The 18,366-nt window shown below is 39.3% G+C and overlaps 1 protein-coding gene across 9 annotated transcripts in view; it reads right to left on the bottom strand.

Annotated features, from left to right (window-relative positions):
- The window catches only part of Gyf (GIGYF family protein Gyf), a 915,224-nt gene that overhangs the window by 513,454 nt on the left and 383,404 nt on the right, over nucleotides 1-18,366 (bottom strand). For all 9 annotated transcript variants that reach the window (XM_090381591.1, XM_090381590.1, XM_090381592.1 and 6 more), the window contains one exon: nucleotides 15,477-15,578. In XM_090381591.1, the coding sequence (XP_090237717.1) occupies nucleotides 15,477-15,578 (102 nt within the window). The remainder of the gene's footprint in view (nucleotides 1-15,476; nucleotides 15,579-18,366) is intronic.

Consider the following 18,366-nt stretch of genomic DNA (forward strand, 5'->3'; position numbering starts at 1 on the left):
TTGATGGTATATCAAGCTTAATGTCCAAGTTTGCAGACGATACAAAGTTTGGCAGGGTTGTTAAGGACACTACTGACAGTATGCTGCTGCAACAGGATCTGTAAAGGGTTGAGCAGATGGGCTGAGAGGTGGAAAATCAAGTTTCACATTGACAAATGTAAAGTACTACATATGGGAAACAGTAACCCCAGAGCAATGTATCAAATCCGTGGTACTACACTGACAGTGGTAGAGAATGAAAATGACCTGGGGGTAATTGGGCATGGCAGATATGAAGTTTTCTGAGCAGTGCAGATGGGCTGTAAGAGTAGCTCATGGTGTCTTGTCAATGATATACAGGAATTTTTCTAGCAGGGATAAGGAAGTGATTGCCTTATATTCCCTTGTATAAGGCAATGGTCAGACACCTTGAGTACTGTATACAGGTCTGGAGGCCTCATTTCAAGAAGGAAGTAGAGCTGCTGGAACAAGTACAGAGAAGGGCAACAAGATTAGTGAATGGAACAAAGGGTTGCTCTTAGGAAGAAAGGTTTAAGTTTTGCAAATTACAGTATCTGGAGACTAGGGACCGGTGAGGTGAGGCGATGTGATGTGATAGAAGTGTATAAAGCCTTGAATGGTTTGAACATGCTCAATGCTGATGGGATTCTTCCTCTTGCTCAGAATAATCACCTGAAAGGCATAAATTCAAATTGAGGAAAAACTACAACACAAGATATAGATGTGCGGAAATTTGCCCTTTAGCCAGCAGGTAGTTGGTTGGTGGAACAGACTTCTATCCCTTGTTGTGGAAGTTGATAGCCTAAATAAATTTAAAGCTCAGCTAGACAGGTATTTCAAACGAACGGAGAAGTGAAATGGGAGTGGTTTTTTTTGCTGATGCTGCATAATCTTGCTTTCTTGCATCATATGCCTCTACTAATGCTAAAGCTAATAAAATAAAATATAAATGGTTGGGTTAAAATTGTTTAATCACTAATTAGAACAACAATAAAAGTAATATACACAAAAAAGCTTTCAGACAGATTGTGTTCTTCTTCAGTTATGATAGTTAACTACTGTTACTGAAAAATACAGAACATCATGTGCGTGCCATTGTGGTCATGCATGGTGAGAATAGCGTGCTACAGGTGCTTGCTACAATTAGCTGGTTGAAGTGGAGGCTTGCAGTTGTAGTTGTAATACTCGGGAATGCTCGAAGCACCAACATTTGTCAGCTAAGAAGATGGTTGCCTCAATTATGGTGCTGATGTGCAACCTCTGTTCTTATTGAAGGAACTGCTACAAAACAAGATATGGAGAAATTCCAATAAGACACGGCGACAATAGTTGCAGGATCGGTCAATGACCTTGATGCTGCAGCATAGATCGATGTTGTGATGGGTTGACCAGAAGTGCTCAGCAATCTCTCTGAGTGATCCACATCTACCGAACAGATGGCTTTCTCGTGTTCACGGACTCCATTTCTGAGTCTTCTACAGTTTCCCCAACGTAGCAGCCCGTTCAATTATGGTACACCAATCCACTCTGTTGTGGGGGAGGCGACTGGTGTTTTAACCCTCGAGACTAATCGGGATCGCAACTTTCTACCTCGAAGTTGTAAACACTTTATCCCATAAACTGTAAGGCCCTAGAAATTTGTTGTGACAGGTTCGGGTAGTATGGGATAAATGTGGTCATGATGGAGTCATCACTGCATGGGGTCCTGCAGTGGGCAACGTGGTCACAGGCCTGTTGGTCGCACCTATCCAGGGTGCTGGTAGGGTATCTGCACTTTGCCAGATCTGCCTTAACCTTATTAACCTCATATGCCTATCATCCTCAGAACTGGAGTATGTTCAGGCACGGGTTAGTAGAGCTCATGCTGTGCTGACCGGCAGTTGGTATACTGGCCAGCACAAGACTGAAGTCTTTAAATGCGAACCTTTACATCGGACAAGGGTGTCTAAGAAAGGAAGAGCACTGCCCAACTCCAGTTCAATGTTGAATTGAATGAAGGGTGACAGAGAGTTGAAGTGGTGTATGAGCCGGTCTCCTGACTCCCGAGAGATAACCACAAACACATCGTCCAGGTACCGGGCACCAAAAGGCTATGGGATCTGGAAACCCACAAAACTGCATGACCTTCCAGCTCCTCCATTGCGATGTTAGTCTTGATTGAACTATCTGGTGAACCCATGGCTGTACCATACATCTACCTGTAAATGGACTCACCAAACATAAGAGCAACACCAGTCAGGCACAATCTAAGGGCGGTGCAACTGCTAGCTCAGTCCAAGAATTCCCCACTGTTTGAAACGGCATGGGCAGTCTTGCTTAGCAGGGGCGAGAGCAGGCCAGATACAAACTTGGATAGCTTGTATGTCGGCAAACTACAACAGGAGACAATGAGTTGTAAGGGTACACTCTCCTTGTGTACCTTTGGTAGCCCACAGAACTACGGAATTTGGCACCCGGTGGTATGTAGGTCCCAACGTATGGACTCTGTGATCTTCCGCGTTTGAAACCAGCTGCAGATAAGCTTGTTCACTTTGGACTCTCATTGTCCCAAAATCTTGACCGTGGAGGCAAGAACGGTTTCGTAGACAGACATGTCTTGTAGAAGTGTCAGAGCTTTCGTGTTGTAGTTGGAACAGTTTAAAATGACCATTTGACGGGCTTTGTCTGCCAGCAAGATGATGATGTGGTCATCGTGTTTCAATGAGTTGAGGGCAGAGATTTGATGCCGACTGAGATTAGAGATGATGGGATGGCACGTTGTAGTATTGCCACAGTTTTTAGGTGAATTGAATTCTCAGCTTCCTCGGGGATATGTGTTAATAGCGCTTCAACACCCATGGCAATCTCAGTGATGGGAGTCTGCAGGGGAGAACAGCAAACTTCATCCCCAAGGTGAGTAAATCCAGTTGCTCAACAGACAGGTGTTTGTCACTTAGGTTCAGTACAAACTGTGAGAAGTCTATAGCGTGAGATGTATAACTCTCTCCTCCTTGCTGGTGGAGAGAGTTATACATCTCACAAACCAATCTGCCAAACTTCACTGTTGACAAGTGTGATAGCGCTCAGATTCCCATAACTGAGGCAACAATCCTCTTAGCTGACAAACGGCACTCGGCACATTCCCAAGTATAACAACTACAACCACAAGCCTCCACTTCAATCAACTAATTGTTGCAAGCACCTGTAGCTAGCGATTCTTACCACACATGACCACCATGGCACACACACATGATGTTCTGTATTTTACAATAACGGTTTAACTATCACAACTGAAGGACGACATCATCCATCTGAAAGCTTTTGTGTGTATTAATTTTATTTTTGTTCTAATTAGTCATTAAAATATTTTAACTCAACTATTTATATTTTATTTCCTGGTTTCCCAGTGATGCAGTATTGTTATTCTAACATGAGTACATAGGCCTTTTTTTTTCAGAAATTTCATCTGGCATTTGACCATCCCACATGGAGATAAATTGCCAATTCCATGCTCTCCACTTGTAATGGAGAATATAGCACAGGAAGTGAAGCTTCTGAAGACGAAACTGAAGTCTACATGCCTTGAGACATTAGTCCAGCCCTCAACTGTTTTTCCCAGCAAAAACTCAATGATCTGGTAAGACATTTAAATTTACCAAAGGAATCTGCAGAACTCCTTGGTTCTAGACTTAAGTCAAAATATTTTCTGGCACATGGGACAATTTTCCCCATGATACAGACGCACAGAATGAGAACTAGACCCCTACTTTTTCTGAGAACAATTCTATGGATTTTTGCAGTAATATAAGTGACGTCATGAATTATTTAGGAATAACTTAACAATCCTACACAGTGGAGACTTTTTGATTCATCAAAGAGGAGTCTCAAAGGTGTGTTGCTCCACAATGGAAATAAATATGGATCAAACTCTGTCCATTTAAAGAAACACATGAGAACTTTTTTTAAGCTGTTGAGAAATATTAAGTGTGAAAAACATGGTTGGTTGGTTTATCACTGACTTTAAAGGGTTAAGCATGTTACTTGTACAGCAATCTGGCTACACAAAAATGCCTTGTTTTATTGTGTGAGTGGGACAGTTTGTTGCCTGGATCAGAGAATATAGTTTGTAAATCACTGGTAGAGACCAAAACTATCTTCCTTCCACATCAAACTGGGTTTGATGAAACAGTTTGTGAAAACTTTACCCCAGTAAGGTCCCTTCTTCAATCACATTTGTACTAAATTTCCATCGATCACCCAAGAGAAGCTAAATCTAAAACAAGGTATTTTTGTTGGATCTCAAATATGCAAACTGAGAGATTTTGAGAGAACTATAAATAAAAGAGAAAAACAGTCATGGATTAGTCATGGTCTGTTGTTGAGAACTTCTTAGGGAACAATGAGAATACAGACTACAAAAATATAATTGAAAATGTATTGGTAAAGTTCAAAAAGATGGGCTGCAACATTTATCAAGGGACATTTTTAACACTTCCACATCGATTACTACTCAGAAAATCAAGGAAGTGCTAGTGAAGAACAAGGCGAGAGGTTTCACCAAGACATTAAAGATGTGGAGATGAGGTATCAAGGTGGTGGAATGGCAATGTGGTGGCTGATTATTCCTGGTTTCTGAAGTGTAAAGTAGAAGGATCTGCACAAAAATCAAAGAAATTAAAATTTGACCCATCACAGATCAGTTTTTAAAATGAGAGATGACTGTTTATAGGACTTGAACACACTGCTCTTTTTAAGTCTTTTCAACTTGTATTTAAATATAAAAATCTGGTAAAAGTATCATTTTGTTATAATTTCAGTACATAAATTCTTGTGCACTGAAATTATAACAATATTTCTTTGTTCCATGATAACCCACAGCAGGCCTTGAAGTCGCCGGTACCTGCTGTATTGCAATAAAAGCAATTTGAGAATCACTTTCACTTCTGCCTGCTGCTATTGTTGATCTATTAATCTGTGTACCCCAGCCCCCAGAGTAGCAGTTTTCTGACCCTCTTAACACTCCCTAGATAGCACAGCAAATATTCTTACATCTTTTCTATTTAAGATTTTCCAATTCCTTTGGAGAAGTCTCTGCTGTTAACTTGTTAACAGCAGAGACTGCTCCAAAGGAATGGGAAAAACACTGAGAATATTGTAATTTCTCAGTATTGTAATTTCTACACACTGAGAAATATTGTAATTAATAATACCCATGAGCCTTGCACTATCTCTTCAGAGCCAATTCGATTGACAAGGGTCTTATCACATACTTCTTATCACATACTTGTGACTGGGCACATTTACAGACACTTTAGATTTCAATTTGAGCTGAACTTTTTCTCAACATTGCCTTGTATTTGTTAATTAAATCCTCAGCTCTCCTACTCTTAATGTCATTTGTGTCTGAATGTACAACAACATCACCCTTTGTGCCCTTAAAGGATGATATCTGCTCTAGAATGTCATCAACTTTTGCCTCTGGAAGATATATCCTGGTCCTATTCCACCTATCCTTTTTTTGCACAATATATTTCCTGTTTCCTTGATAACAGAGCCACTGACAATAGCTACCTCCTGTAGGACCAGCTCATTCTGGCTTGGGGTTGTAACTGTATTGCTTGATGATCAAGTTCAAGCTCTGGCATTGATGTGGGCAGCTGAGAGCATGATGAGTCACCAATTTAAATCTTTCAAGGGCATCTACCCTCTTATTCAAGCTCATAAAGGCCCATAAGAACACTGATTTGATGCCTAATATCCTCAGACTCTACACACAAAGACATCCCCCCCCTTCTGGCTATATATCCTGTTCCAGAAGATCTGCAAACATCAGACAAGCATTACATTTCATGACGCAGATTTTAGGTCTTTCTAGATTTCAGGATTCCAAATACAGGGGTCTCAACAGGGCTTATTGGGAAAATAGTAATAGGGGCAGAGCACTCAACAAAAATGTTCAGTCTGGTAAGTAAAACACTAAAAAAAGTTAGAAACACAATAAAATTGCTAACAGAGGTTTAAATATCTTAAATTTCTAATAAATAAATATCAACTTTACTTTGACAAGATATGTTTTGCTTTGTTGATATTTCTTCACTGACATTCTTTTTTTTTTTTTTTTTATATTGTAAAATTTAAAACAGTATAAAAGATAAGCAATAAATAATGATGAACACAGAACAAAAAAATTGCGCAAGTGAGACAAGTTTACAGAGCTTAAAAAATTAGGAATGAAGAGAATATTCGAAAAAATATTTATGTTTAGAACAAGAGGATACAGTAGAGGCAGTGCAAGCAGTAACTAAAATAAATTTAATAAGTTTTAATACGACAAGTAGCTTTTGGGGTAACGAACCCCTACCTCAGCAAGAAAGATACAATACATACAGAAATGCAAACATAACATAAAACGTTAGGAATGGAATAAATTAGACTAAATATGCAATGTGTGATCAAATAACTGCAATACCACATACATGAGCATGTACATGAGCTAGTGTCATTCACTAGGCCAGACCAGGTGATTGTTGTTAGTGTGCGGGCACGCATATGAGATTGCTGCCAGCGTTTGTCATGTTTCAAAACTATTCACTCCAAAATTGGGTGTTGTCTTGTACATCTACTATGATTTAAAACTTTGTGACAGTTGGATATATTTAGGAACTCTAACCATAGGTGATGGTAGTGTCGAGATTGGTCGATCACCGTAATATCATGCCTGGGGTTTGTTTGTTTGTTTGTTAGATTTTTATTGGCGCATTAGCAACTAAGGCTATAATGCGCCAAAACTAGATATTTAAAATTTTTAATTTTACTGACCTAATTATTAAGGTCACCAAGTCAAGGTATAAAATAACAATGGTATAAAATGTAAAAATGATAAATCAATAAAGAAATTACATCAACTAATAAATTTTAAATACAAGTAAAAACCTTTATTGATTTAAAATAGCTAAAAACAGCAGACACATGGTCATTGTCAGATAAAATCTGACTGAGTGTATAAGGCTCAGTCAGATGGTTAAAAGCGGGTAAAACGGATATTGCTAAAATCTGGACAGTCAATTAAAATGTGTCTAATTGATAAAATTGTGCCACAAGACTCACACATAGGATGGTCATCAGCCCTCAGCAAAAAAGAATGTGTCAAATGACTATGTCCTATGCGGGTCCGGGCAAGAAAAACTTCCTCCTTACGATTCCTGCGCAGACTAGACTGCCACGGTTCAATTACAGGCTTTATTTGATATAATTTATTCGCAGTCTGTCTATTCCACGAATCCTGCCATTGGGAATGTATTTTCTCGTGTATTATTTGCCTGTAGTCTGTATAGGGGACTGACAGGCAGCGATTATTATTGAGAATTGCTGATCTGGCTGCGGTGTCAGCCAAATCATTTCCCATAATCCCAATGTGGCTGGGAATCCAGCAGAAGAGGATATCATATTCATGTTCATGGAGAAAGTGAATCTTCTGCTGAACGCTAGACAGAACTGGATGAGAATTATATCTCACAGTTATTAAAGCCTGTAACATGCTGAGAGAGTCGGAATATAAAATGAACCGTTGGTATTGGCATTTACTGATGTGATCCAAAGCTAACTCAATAGCGTGCAGCTCTGCAGTAAATATGCTGCATTCAGAGGGAATCTGCTGTCTGTAAAGAGAGCAGCAGATACCATATATGACTCCAACTTCGAACTGTCTGTGTAAACTGGCGCGAAGTCAGAATGTTCAGCTCGGTGTGCTGAATTTTTGTTATTTTGTTGTTGTTATTTGGTTTTTTTTAGAAGCATTAGCAACTAAGGCCATATTGCTCCGGGATATGCGGTGGTCATTCCCTGACCTTCCCGCATCCCCCGTATTTGGTGGTGACGGGCTCGAACCCCGGTCTAATCAAGAAGCGTGTGCTGCGCACTGTTGCTCCTTCCCACCTGGTCGGTGTGCTGAATAAAGCTGCAGGTAGACTGATGATGGATTGTCCAACTTTGCACAATTTCTAAGGGATAAGTCACATGCCGAGACATGAGCATGCCAGGGTGGAAAGGGTTGCTTTGGTGTTTGGGCAACCTTGTCTACCTTGATATTAAGTTCTTTGAGAGAGTAGCTCTTGGAGATGAATACCAAAAGGACGATTGGCAGTCTTACGGGTATTATATAAATTTTCCCATCGTGGTTCAAAAACGAAGGGCCACGTAGGATGGTCTGGCAGGGATTTCAGTTTTAAAGCGTACTTTAAAGACAACTGCTTACGTCGAAGCGATAACGGTGGTTCGTTTGTTTCGACGTATAAGCTCTGGACAGGAGATGTGCGATATGCTCCAGTAGCAATACGTAGGGCCTGATGATGGACGGGGTCCAGCCACCGCAGGACACTGTCTCTGGCTGAGGAATATACCTGGGACCCATAATCTAGTTTGGATCGCACAAGTGCACGGTAAAGCCGAAGAAGGGTACATCGGTCTGCTCCCCAAGATGTAGAGGAGAGTGAGCGGAGAATATTAAGCCCACGTGTGCACTTTGTGCGGAGTTGATGAATATGATCCGATAAGGTCAGTTTTTTATCGAATATGAGTCCCAAGAATTTTGTGTTCGCCGCTACTGGAATAGCATTTTGTCCGAGCCTTAATTCAGGTTCAAGATGAAGATTACGCTTGCGACAAAAGTGTACACAAACGGTCTTCTCCGGCGAGAACCTGAAGCCATTAGCAAGTGCCCAGGAATTCAGACTATCAATGGCTTTCTGCAGTTGTCTTTCAATAACCCTCATGTTGTACGACTGACAAAAAATGCTAAAGTCATCAACATAGAGGGCACTGTTTACAGGTGGAGGAAGTTGTTCTGTGATGGAATTTATTTTGATGGCAAAAAGCGTGACACTTAATACTGATCCTTGTGGTACTCCCTCCTCTTGGCTAAAGGAGCGAGAGAGGGAGGATCCTACACGAACTTGGAACGATCAATTGGCTAAAAAGATTTGAATAAAAAAGGGGAGATGCCCTCTAAGGCCTAGGCTATGTAAATCTTTTAAAATGCCAAATCTCCATGTCAAAGAACACCGGCACCAAGTGTTCGCGTTTTAGGAAAGTATCCCGGATGGATGCTTCCAATCTAATAAGATGGTCCAGAGTGGACCGGTTCCTTCGGAAGCCGCACTGGATGTTGGAGAGAAGGTCATTTGATTTGAGATACCATATTAAACGAGAATTAACCATTCTCTCCAGGATTTTGCGCAGACAGCTAGTCAGAGCAATAGGACGATAATTGGTGGTGACTTTTGGATCCTTTCCTGGCTTAGGAAAGGCAAGAACAATTGCCTTTCACCAGGAGTCCGGAAACTGCCCTTCAGTAAAGATTCTGTTATACAGAAGGAGCAGACAATCCATAGATTTTGATGAAAGATGTTTAATCATTTCATAATGGATGCCATCTGGTCCAACGGCACTTGCTTTGGAAACAGCGAGGGCTCTTTTCAGTTCCTGAATAGTGAAATCCCCGTTGTAGGGATAAATGCTCTTAGATTTAAAGTTAAGTGCCTGTTTTTCGATTTTATATTTCAGGACCAGGAACTCTGGGGAATACGAAGATGTTGCAGAGATATTAGAGAATGTTTCCCCAAGAGAATTGGCTATTGCAGTTGGATCTGCAATAGCACATCCATTATAATCTAGGATTGAAGAAGGGTGGGATGTATATTTTCCCTTCATTTTCCGGATTTTATCCCAGACTACCTTAGAGTTGGTAGACTGGTTAATAGATGATGTAAAATGGATCCACGATTCCTTTTGACTCTGACGGCAGATATATCGTGCTTTGGCTCGTGCACGTTTAAAGGCTATAAGGTTGGTCGTGGTAGGATATCGGCGGAATATCCCCCACGCTTTGTTTTGAGCCTTTTTTTTGCTGCTGTGCATTGTGAATTCCACCAAGGTTTGGGAAATGGTGGAAACCGGGCAGATGTTTTTGGAACAGCATTCGCAGCTGCTTGGACAATAATTTCTGTGATGTACGTAACTGCATCATTGATAGGCTCTTGACTGACTGTGCTAAGATCAAAATTTGCCTGATATTGGAAGGCAGTCCAGTCAGCCTGATCAATCTTCCACCGTGGTAACCTGAACGGAAGACATGGTCTCCCACTGTATAACGAGGTTATTACAGGGAAGTGATCACTTCCGTATGGATTCTCCTCCACTTCCCAAGTGAGTGAAGGGAGTAGAGAAGGGGAGCAGATAGAGAGATCAATGGCAGAAAAAGTACAGGTAGGCATGTGGAAGAAGGTGTTTGTTCCAGTATTTAGAAGGGAAAGGTCATTGTCATTTAGCATATGCTCTATGATTCGTCCCCTTCCATTGATGTTAGCACTACCCCACAGGGTGGTATGTCCTTTAAAATCCCCGAGAAGTAAGAAAGGGGGAGGCAACTGCGTTAGAAGATCATCAAGGTCTTCCTGGGAGATGTCAGTCCCAGGTGGCAAATAGATAGAGCAGACCGTTAATAAAAATCCCACCGTAAGGCGAATTGCAACAGCTTCTATGCTAGTTGTAATTAGCAAGGGCTGCACTGGGGTCTGGTTACCCACAAGGATAGCCACTCCCCCATGAGCGGGACCATCAGCAATTCTGTCCTTTCGAAAAATTGTGATGTTGTGCCTGGTGGGATCATCATTTGCCTTTAGATATGTCTCCTGCAAGCAAAAGCAAACTGGCTCGTGCTTTTGTAGGAGGGCCTTGATGTCATCAATATTTCGCCAGAATCCACGACAATTTCATTGTAGGAATTTAGCCATTATTTTGGTTTGGTGGGTCCGTCAGGCGGCTTCTGAGGTGCTGAGGGCTTACTTTTGTCAGTCTTGGATTTATCTTTTTTGGGGAAGACTGGACGCTGTCCCGTGTCCATTTCTTCCTCCGCAAAGAGTTCCAAGACTAATTCATCCGGTACCTCCTTAGTCTCTACATCCATTGTTTCTGGTGTTACGGGTTGCTCTTCCGAACTTTTTAGCTTTTGTTTACCACTTTGTTTTGGTAGTGGTGGAGCACTAGGAGGTACTGATATAGGAGTGGCAGCTGATTGGTTTTTCTGTGCAGTTTTTGAGAACTTAAGAGGTAACGCGCAATGGGAGTGAAAGACTCCTTTGGAGGAATGGTCATGTCCGTCTGAGTTCCGACGGAACATCTCCCTGCTACCTTCTGGGCGTAGGTAGGTTTGTTGGTATTCAGGGGTTTCACCGATTTCCTTGCCTCCTGGTATGATATATTTAGCTCTGCCTTCAGCCATTGAATTTCTTTTTCTTCTTTCCACCTCTGGCATGCTCGTGAGTAGGCCGGGTGTTCGCCTTCACAGTTAATACAGGTGGGTTTTGCGGCTGAACATGCTGTTGTTTCATGGTCCTTTGCACCACATCATGCGCATGCAAGGACTCCACGGCAGGCCATTTGAGAGTGTCCATACTTCTGGCATTTAAAACACCGTAAAGGGTTCGGAACGTATGGACGCACTGAACAATTGATGTATCCAGTTTTAATCTCATCAGGAGGTTCAGGAGAGTTAAAAGTCAGGATAACGCTCCTGGTTTTAACAAGTTTTCCATCCCTTCGCACAGTAATTCTCTTGACGGCAATAACTCCCTGTGGTTTTAATTCAGAGCAGATTTCCTCCTCGGTTACGTCGAGGAGGTCCCACTCCGAAATGACACCTCTCGATGAATTGAGCGTTCTGTGTGGTGTCACTGTTATAGGTATTCCTCCGATTGATGTTGTTCGAAGTAGATGTTCAGATTGCCTGTCATTTTTAGTTTCAATTAAAAGGTCTCCAAAACGGAGCCTCTTAACTGATTTGGGTGAACCTGCTAACTCATCTAACCCTTTTTGAATGAAAAAGGGCGACATTTTACCAATCGGTGTTTCATTGGTAGAATGCATAATTAAGAACCTACGTCTGGAGCTTTCCCCTACATTGCAGCTGCCATAATCATGGCACTTTGCACCGCTGCACCAGAGAGGGGCAACGAACGTTTTTAATCTTGAGACCAGAGATCGTAGATTCTTACTAGGAAGTTGTATGAATTTCATGAGGTACTCAAGCAGGATCTTAGAAATCTGGTCTGAGACACCCGGGTAACATGGAAAATAAGGAGTAGGGTCACTGTCACGAGGGCCTCATATCAGTTGCGAACTCTTGTGCTTGTAGTAAGCACCTATCTAACACACGGGCTGGGTATCCACAGCTGATGAGGTCAGCTTTTACTCTAGAAACTTCAGTGCAGCTTGCTTCCTCTGAGCTGGAATGGCTCCAAGCTCGAGAGAGTAGAGCACATACAATGCTGTTTAGATGACAGGGGGCATGGGCTGACCTGTGAATTGCCTGCAGCACATTGTTTCTGGTTTACTGAGGTTTCCAGACAAGAGCCCACTGGCCTCACCATCTAGGAAAGGAAGTGTCCCGTTTGCTTCCAATTCCAAAGTGAACTAGATAAAGGGCGATAGGGAATCAAGGTACTCTAACATCAGCGCATCTTAACCTCGGGGGATGACAGTGAAAATATCATCCACATACCTGCACCACATGGTTTTTTTACATGATTGAACATTTCATGGAAGGGGAAACACATTTCCCCATAATAACATAAAAACCCACACAATTCCAGCTGTAACGTAAATGAAGTAACATAGTTTACTACCTGTTTATAATTAGATTGCACTAACAGAAAAGCCCAATAAACCATGAAATGCAAATTGTTTTTAATGTTTCACAGTAGTGCAGTTGGTGTTGTGATGTTTTCTGATGCAAATGCTACATAGGCCATATTACGCCTCCCAAATCATGGCTTTACATATAAAACTGCTTGAGCAGCAGTTAGAAACATTCATACATTTGAATTTGTTTTAAATAGAGAAAGAATTCCGTGAGATTTGCTTCTTTACTTATGATGCTATTGAGAGAGACAGAGGTTTTGTAGATCTGAAATCAAACTAAAAGAAGTTCTTCGGGCATTGTTGAACAAGCTACATTCAAGGAGTATATGTTTTATTGTAAGTGGTTGCAAACAGTGCACACACTGAGGAGTATCATTTCCTGTAAGCAAGTAGAGATGTGTGAGGTGAGTATTACCTATTCAAGTTCTGGCTATGATTACTTTTCTATTTTTAAGAAGGCTAGAAGTCCATAATTGTGGTTCAGGTTTTCTTTGGAATAGCTTGTTATTTGTTTGCATTTTCCACAGAAGTGTCCATTATTCCATAGATATTCTCCATATATTGTGTTTATAATCAGGATATGGGACAAGATCATTTGTTACGGCTATGTTGGAAGGTTGCTTCGCAGCATCATCAGCATATTCATTTCCTGGAATACCACTGTGACCAGGGAGCCAAGAGAAGATAATATTTTGCAGATGCTCATGTAGACACATCAGCTTATGACCTTTAATAAAAGATCGTTAGGTGAGGAAGTGCTTTTCAAAGCTAAAAGAGAACTCTGTGAATCAGTATATATTATGCCTTTATTTATTGACAGCAGTGAGATGTTTTTCAAAGCAAGCTTAATGACATGAAGCTCAGCAGTCTAACTGCTGCATTCGGCTGGAGTCACACTGAGACAGTTGTACTCAGGAAGACTGCAGCTGCATCCACTAGATTCTCAGACTTTGAACAATCACTATAGATCTGGGTAAAATGGGGGTACTTTTGTGTGTGAGCAAAATGTAGTTGTTGAATGTTAATATTTGCTATAGAACCTTTTCCCCATTGCTCGAAGTATTCATCACAAGAAAGTGTGAAGGAAGTGCACGGGGGATCTGGATCTTTTGATTCTCTGAGGATATTATCAAGTCGAATGTTCCAGCTTTCTCTTAGATTCTGCAGTCTGATACCAGTAGGCCAAATTGTTCTGGATTTATTTGCATAATGGATTTTCCACTGAGACTCACGCAGTAGTGGTCAAACAGCATGAGTAGGTAGGCTTTCAATTTTAGCTGAATAATTCATCAGCAACATCTTCCTTCTGATGCTAAGTGAAGGTTCGTGAGCCTCAAAGTAAAGACTTTGAACTGGAGATGTTCAGTATGCACTTAGGAATATCCTAAGAGAAGAGCGTTGTATAGGCGCAAGATGGGCTAAGGTGCTCTCCCTAGCTGAGTCATAAACAGGTGCTCCGTACTCTAGCCGAGATCTAATTAGGGACTTATATAAGTATAGCAATCTGCACCCCAAGATGTACTGGAGATGATCAAATATCTAAGAACAAGTGGTTCTTAGATATTTTATGTGCTCCTGGAAGTTTAACTTCTTATCAAAAATTAGCCCTAGGAGGCAAATACTGTTCACGATTGTTGTTTGTTGTTTGTTATTTGGTTTTAAGCAGCATTAGCAACTAAGGCCATATTGCTCCAGTGATATGCGGTGGTCATTCCCTGACCTTTCCACATCCTCCGTATTTGGTGGTCATGGGCTCGAACCCCGGTCTAATCAAGAAGTGTGTGCTATGCACTGCTGCTTCTGCCCACCTGGCTAAGGAGGCACCTCCGGCTTTTAAGTGCATATTATAGACACTGGATGATAAAACAGATAAAATTTGGTAAATAAAAAATATATATATATATATATGTGTGTGTATACCTGCATATTTGAAATATAATAAACTTGACTATAAACCAGAATAAAACTGAAGTTACTGAAAAAGTAGAAGAAACACCTCAATTACTGGAAAATTTTGAAAACTTCTGACTAAATTAGAATAGTTAGCATATATACAATTGTCATTAGGCCTGACACAGCTGAGTAGTCTGGAGCGACAGTGCAGTAGCACAAGCTCCTGCACTGGGATTCAAGCCCATGACTGTAAATATGATTAATGTTTGTATTGATAATTTATTGTAAATTCCACTGACCTGGTGGTTGTGCCAGAATGTAAGCAAAAATATATTTTTCAGACTAACTGAATAATTTCTCTTGGACTTGTTAAAAGCAGATCACCTTAAAAATTACTCTGATTTACCATCTCTTCAACTTCTGAATCATCAACAAACTTGGATATCTTCAGATACTTCATTGGCAAATACAGTAAACTCGATTGTCCAGAAATGGATTACTAATTTCTGGACTAGTTGGGACAACAACAACCCCAGTTAATCCGAATTTCTTTAATGTGAGTTTCTTCTCAACTACTTGAAACAACAAGATCAGTAAAAGCAACAAGATGTTGCTTTCACTGATAAGCAGTACTGGTGAAAGGAGCATCAAATAAACACAGTAATTTTCCACTCAGAGAAGGCCAACCCCATAGGAAAAACTAAACTTTCACTGTTTTCCCTTTTTCAAAAAATAATATGCACATAACATATTTTTAGGTTACATCCACCCCCTTTATAAAATACTTTTATAAATGTTAAAATGTATGTAATAAACATAACAGAAATGCCAATGTTATATATGATAACCTCTAAGGATTTTGAGCAGAAGTTCTGAGTTTTAATAAATAATAATAATAAAATACTTACCTAACTGGACAAAGCGCTCATCACATCCTCTTCGAACAAGCAGACCCATAGTGAAATATCCAGACTTAAACCAATCTGTCATTTCCTGACAGGTAAAAGGCCCTTAAAAACAATTTTTTTTTTTTTTTTCAATACAAATCATTAAATTGAGCTGAAATATTTATTTTAATAAAGTATGAATTAATACTCTTAATAATCAGACACCTTTAGTATCATACATTTAACTCTTCAATCATAAGAACAGCTTTTAATACATGCAAAAAGAGTTATGTGGTACCTCAGGCATGACAAAATCAAAAATAAAAAACACAACACAAAAATCTAATTGGATAATTTTTTAAATTCTTTATGGTATCATCATTATATGGCGCTGGAAGACTGCCATCTAAATATCAGGCACACTCAAGCACACATGGTGTTTTAATTAAAAGGCACTAGACTCTATCCCACTTATTTTCAGGTTTAAACTTTGTCTAGACCAGTGTTTCCCAACGTGGGTCCCACGCCCCACATGGGGGCAATTTGATTGTTCAGGGGGGCAATTCAAAAATTGCTCGTCTAGAGTTTAAAACAACCGCCTACTATGATTTAACTTGTACAAAAGAAGAATTGTTGGTATCTCAATTTTAAATAAGCATTCGTTAAATGTTGTACTTTCTATAGAGCTGCACTTGAAAGTTTGGAGTAATATCAACTACAGTTTGCTCGGAGAGTATTGCTTACTATGCCTAGTGAAGGAATAGTACATACTGTATTGGACGATTGCTTATGGCATATGCAATGTGCAAGCAAAGTGGTTGTCTACTGTAGCCTACCGCAAACTCAGCATGTTATATGAAATAGGTAATTCCTTTCATACAAACGCTCGTTTGGGCATCGTGACTGTACATTTGGATAGGTTTGACGATCTCAGATTAAAATAAAAATTACTTTGTCCACGCACAGAATTATTATTAATGAAGAACCGTGATATACAATGGTATGTATTTGTCATATATGTATTTCTGTGGTCTCAGTAAATAAGCAAATAAGTCCAAAAACTCGAATTTGCAGGAGAGGAAAAATAAACTTCACACTCTCATATAAACACGCATATATTCGAATATACAAATATTTATTACTCACGCTAAAACTACAATAACGAAGATAGCTGCGTGTCACATAATAGTAAATAATAAATACTTTATTATAGTGCACTTATCTCATTTTTGACAAATTAGACTTATCTGCTTGTTCACAGAGACCACAGATTTAATAGCCCGAATTCAGTAATTCGTGTGATTTATTCATTCAAAAAGCGTACTAATAATTAATTTTGATATATTAAAATTAAATTAAATTAACTTTAATGCATAGTTTATTTTTAGTTTTTGATTTATCTTATATTTATTTCTTTCAGTTGCACAGTAAAATGAGTAGTGCAAGTAAAAAAAAAGTTCGTCAGTATTCAGAGGAATACTTAAAATTTGGTTTCATACCCGCTATCCACGATCAAAGGTCACCTTTTTGTCTTTTATGCCAACAATGCTTGACCAACGAATCAATGAAGCGAGGTCGTCTTGAGGCGCATTTCAAGGCGAAACATAATGCCCTTGTAAATTCAGATTTAAATTACTTTCAAACTTTAAAGAAGAATTATGAAAAAAGAGCAACATGAAAGTCTCTGTTTATTGCTCATGCTGCAACTATCAATCGTACTCTTGAAGCTAGTTATGAAATTTCTTTACTCATTGCTAAATCTGGGAAAAATCGTACTATAGGAGAGAATTTAATCAAACCATCAATATCAGCATTTCTTAAACAGTTCTGGAAAAAGATGACAAAGACGTGAAAGCTATGCCACTCAATAACAATACTGTTAGCAGAAGAATAGATGAAATGAGTGAAGATATTGAAATACAACTTGTTGGAAAGCTGAAAACAAGAAAATTCTCAGTGCAAATGGATGAATCAACTTTGAGAGACAGTGAAGCCGTACTGATAACTTATGTAAGATATATTGATAAAGGTAATTTTGCTGAAGAAATGTTATTCTGTAAATCATTAGAGAGCACCACTACCTCCAAAGGTATATATAATAAGCTAAAAAATTACTTGGATGACAATAATATACCAATGAAAAATATAACATCTTGTGCTGCAGATGGTGCTCCTAATATGATGGGCAAGAAAAATGGCTGCTTAAAATTGATGAAAGATGAGAATCCAGAAATGCTTCATGTGCATTGTGTTATTCATAGGGAAAACTTGGTAGCTAAAAATATTTCGCCTGTTCTTAATGAAGTATTAAATCAGTTATAAAGTGTGTCAATGCTATTAAAGCTAATGCCAAATGTGAGCGTCTCTTCAAGCTTTTTTGTGAAGAACAAAATGCAGACCATGTGAGACTTTTACTTCACACTGAAAGGGAACTGCTTGAAAAGATTTATGGAACTATTTGATACTATTAGTGACTTTTTAAGTGACAAACCTGAAATGAAGCATCTGTTAATGGTCGATGGTAAAGAATTTGTGAGTTATTTAGCCGATATCTTTGAAAAACTAAATATATTAAATAAACAACTTCAAGGAACAAATAAAACTCTCGTCAATGCAAAAGCGAAGATATTTGGTTTCATTACATTCATTGAATTATGTCAAAAATATATTTGTAACAAAAATTTTGTTACAAAATTTTTGTTAAAATTTTTGTTACTGATACTGCTGTACTTGTTATTGTCGATCATCTGAAAATTCTGTCCACTGATTTAAAAGAAAGTTTTCTGATTTAAAACAAATTGATTTTCCAACCTGGATGATGCAACCAATGTTAATAGATTTGTTTGATGTATCAATGCAGTACCAAGAAGAACTGTCAGAAATGCAAAATGATGAGTCAGTTAAAACTTTA

The sequence above is a fragment of the Mastigoproctus giganteus genome, chromosome 9 (assembly GCF_048544385.1).
Source record: "Mastigoproctus giganteus isolate SK-2022 chromosome 9, ASM4854438v1, whole genome shotgun sequence".
Lineage (NCBI taxonomy): Eukaryota > Metazoa > Arthropoda > Arachnida > Uropygi > Thelyphonidae > Mastigoproctus > Mastigoproctus giganteus.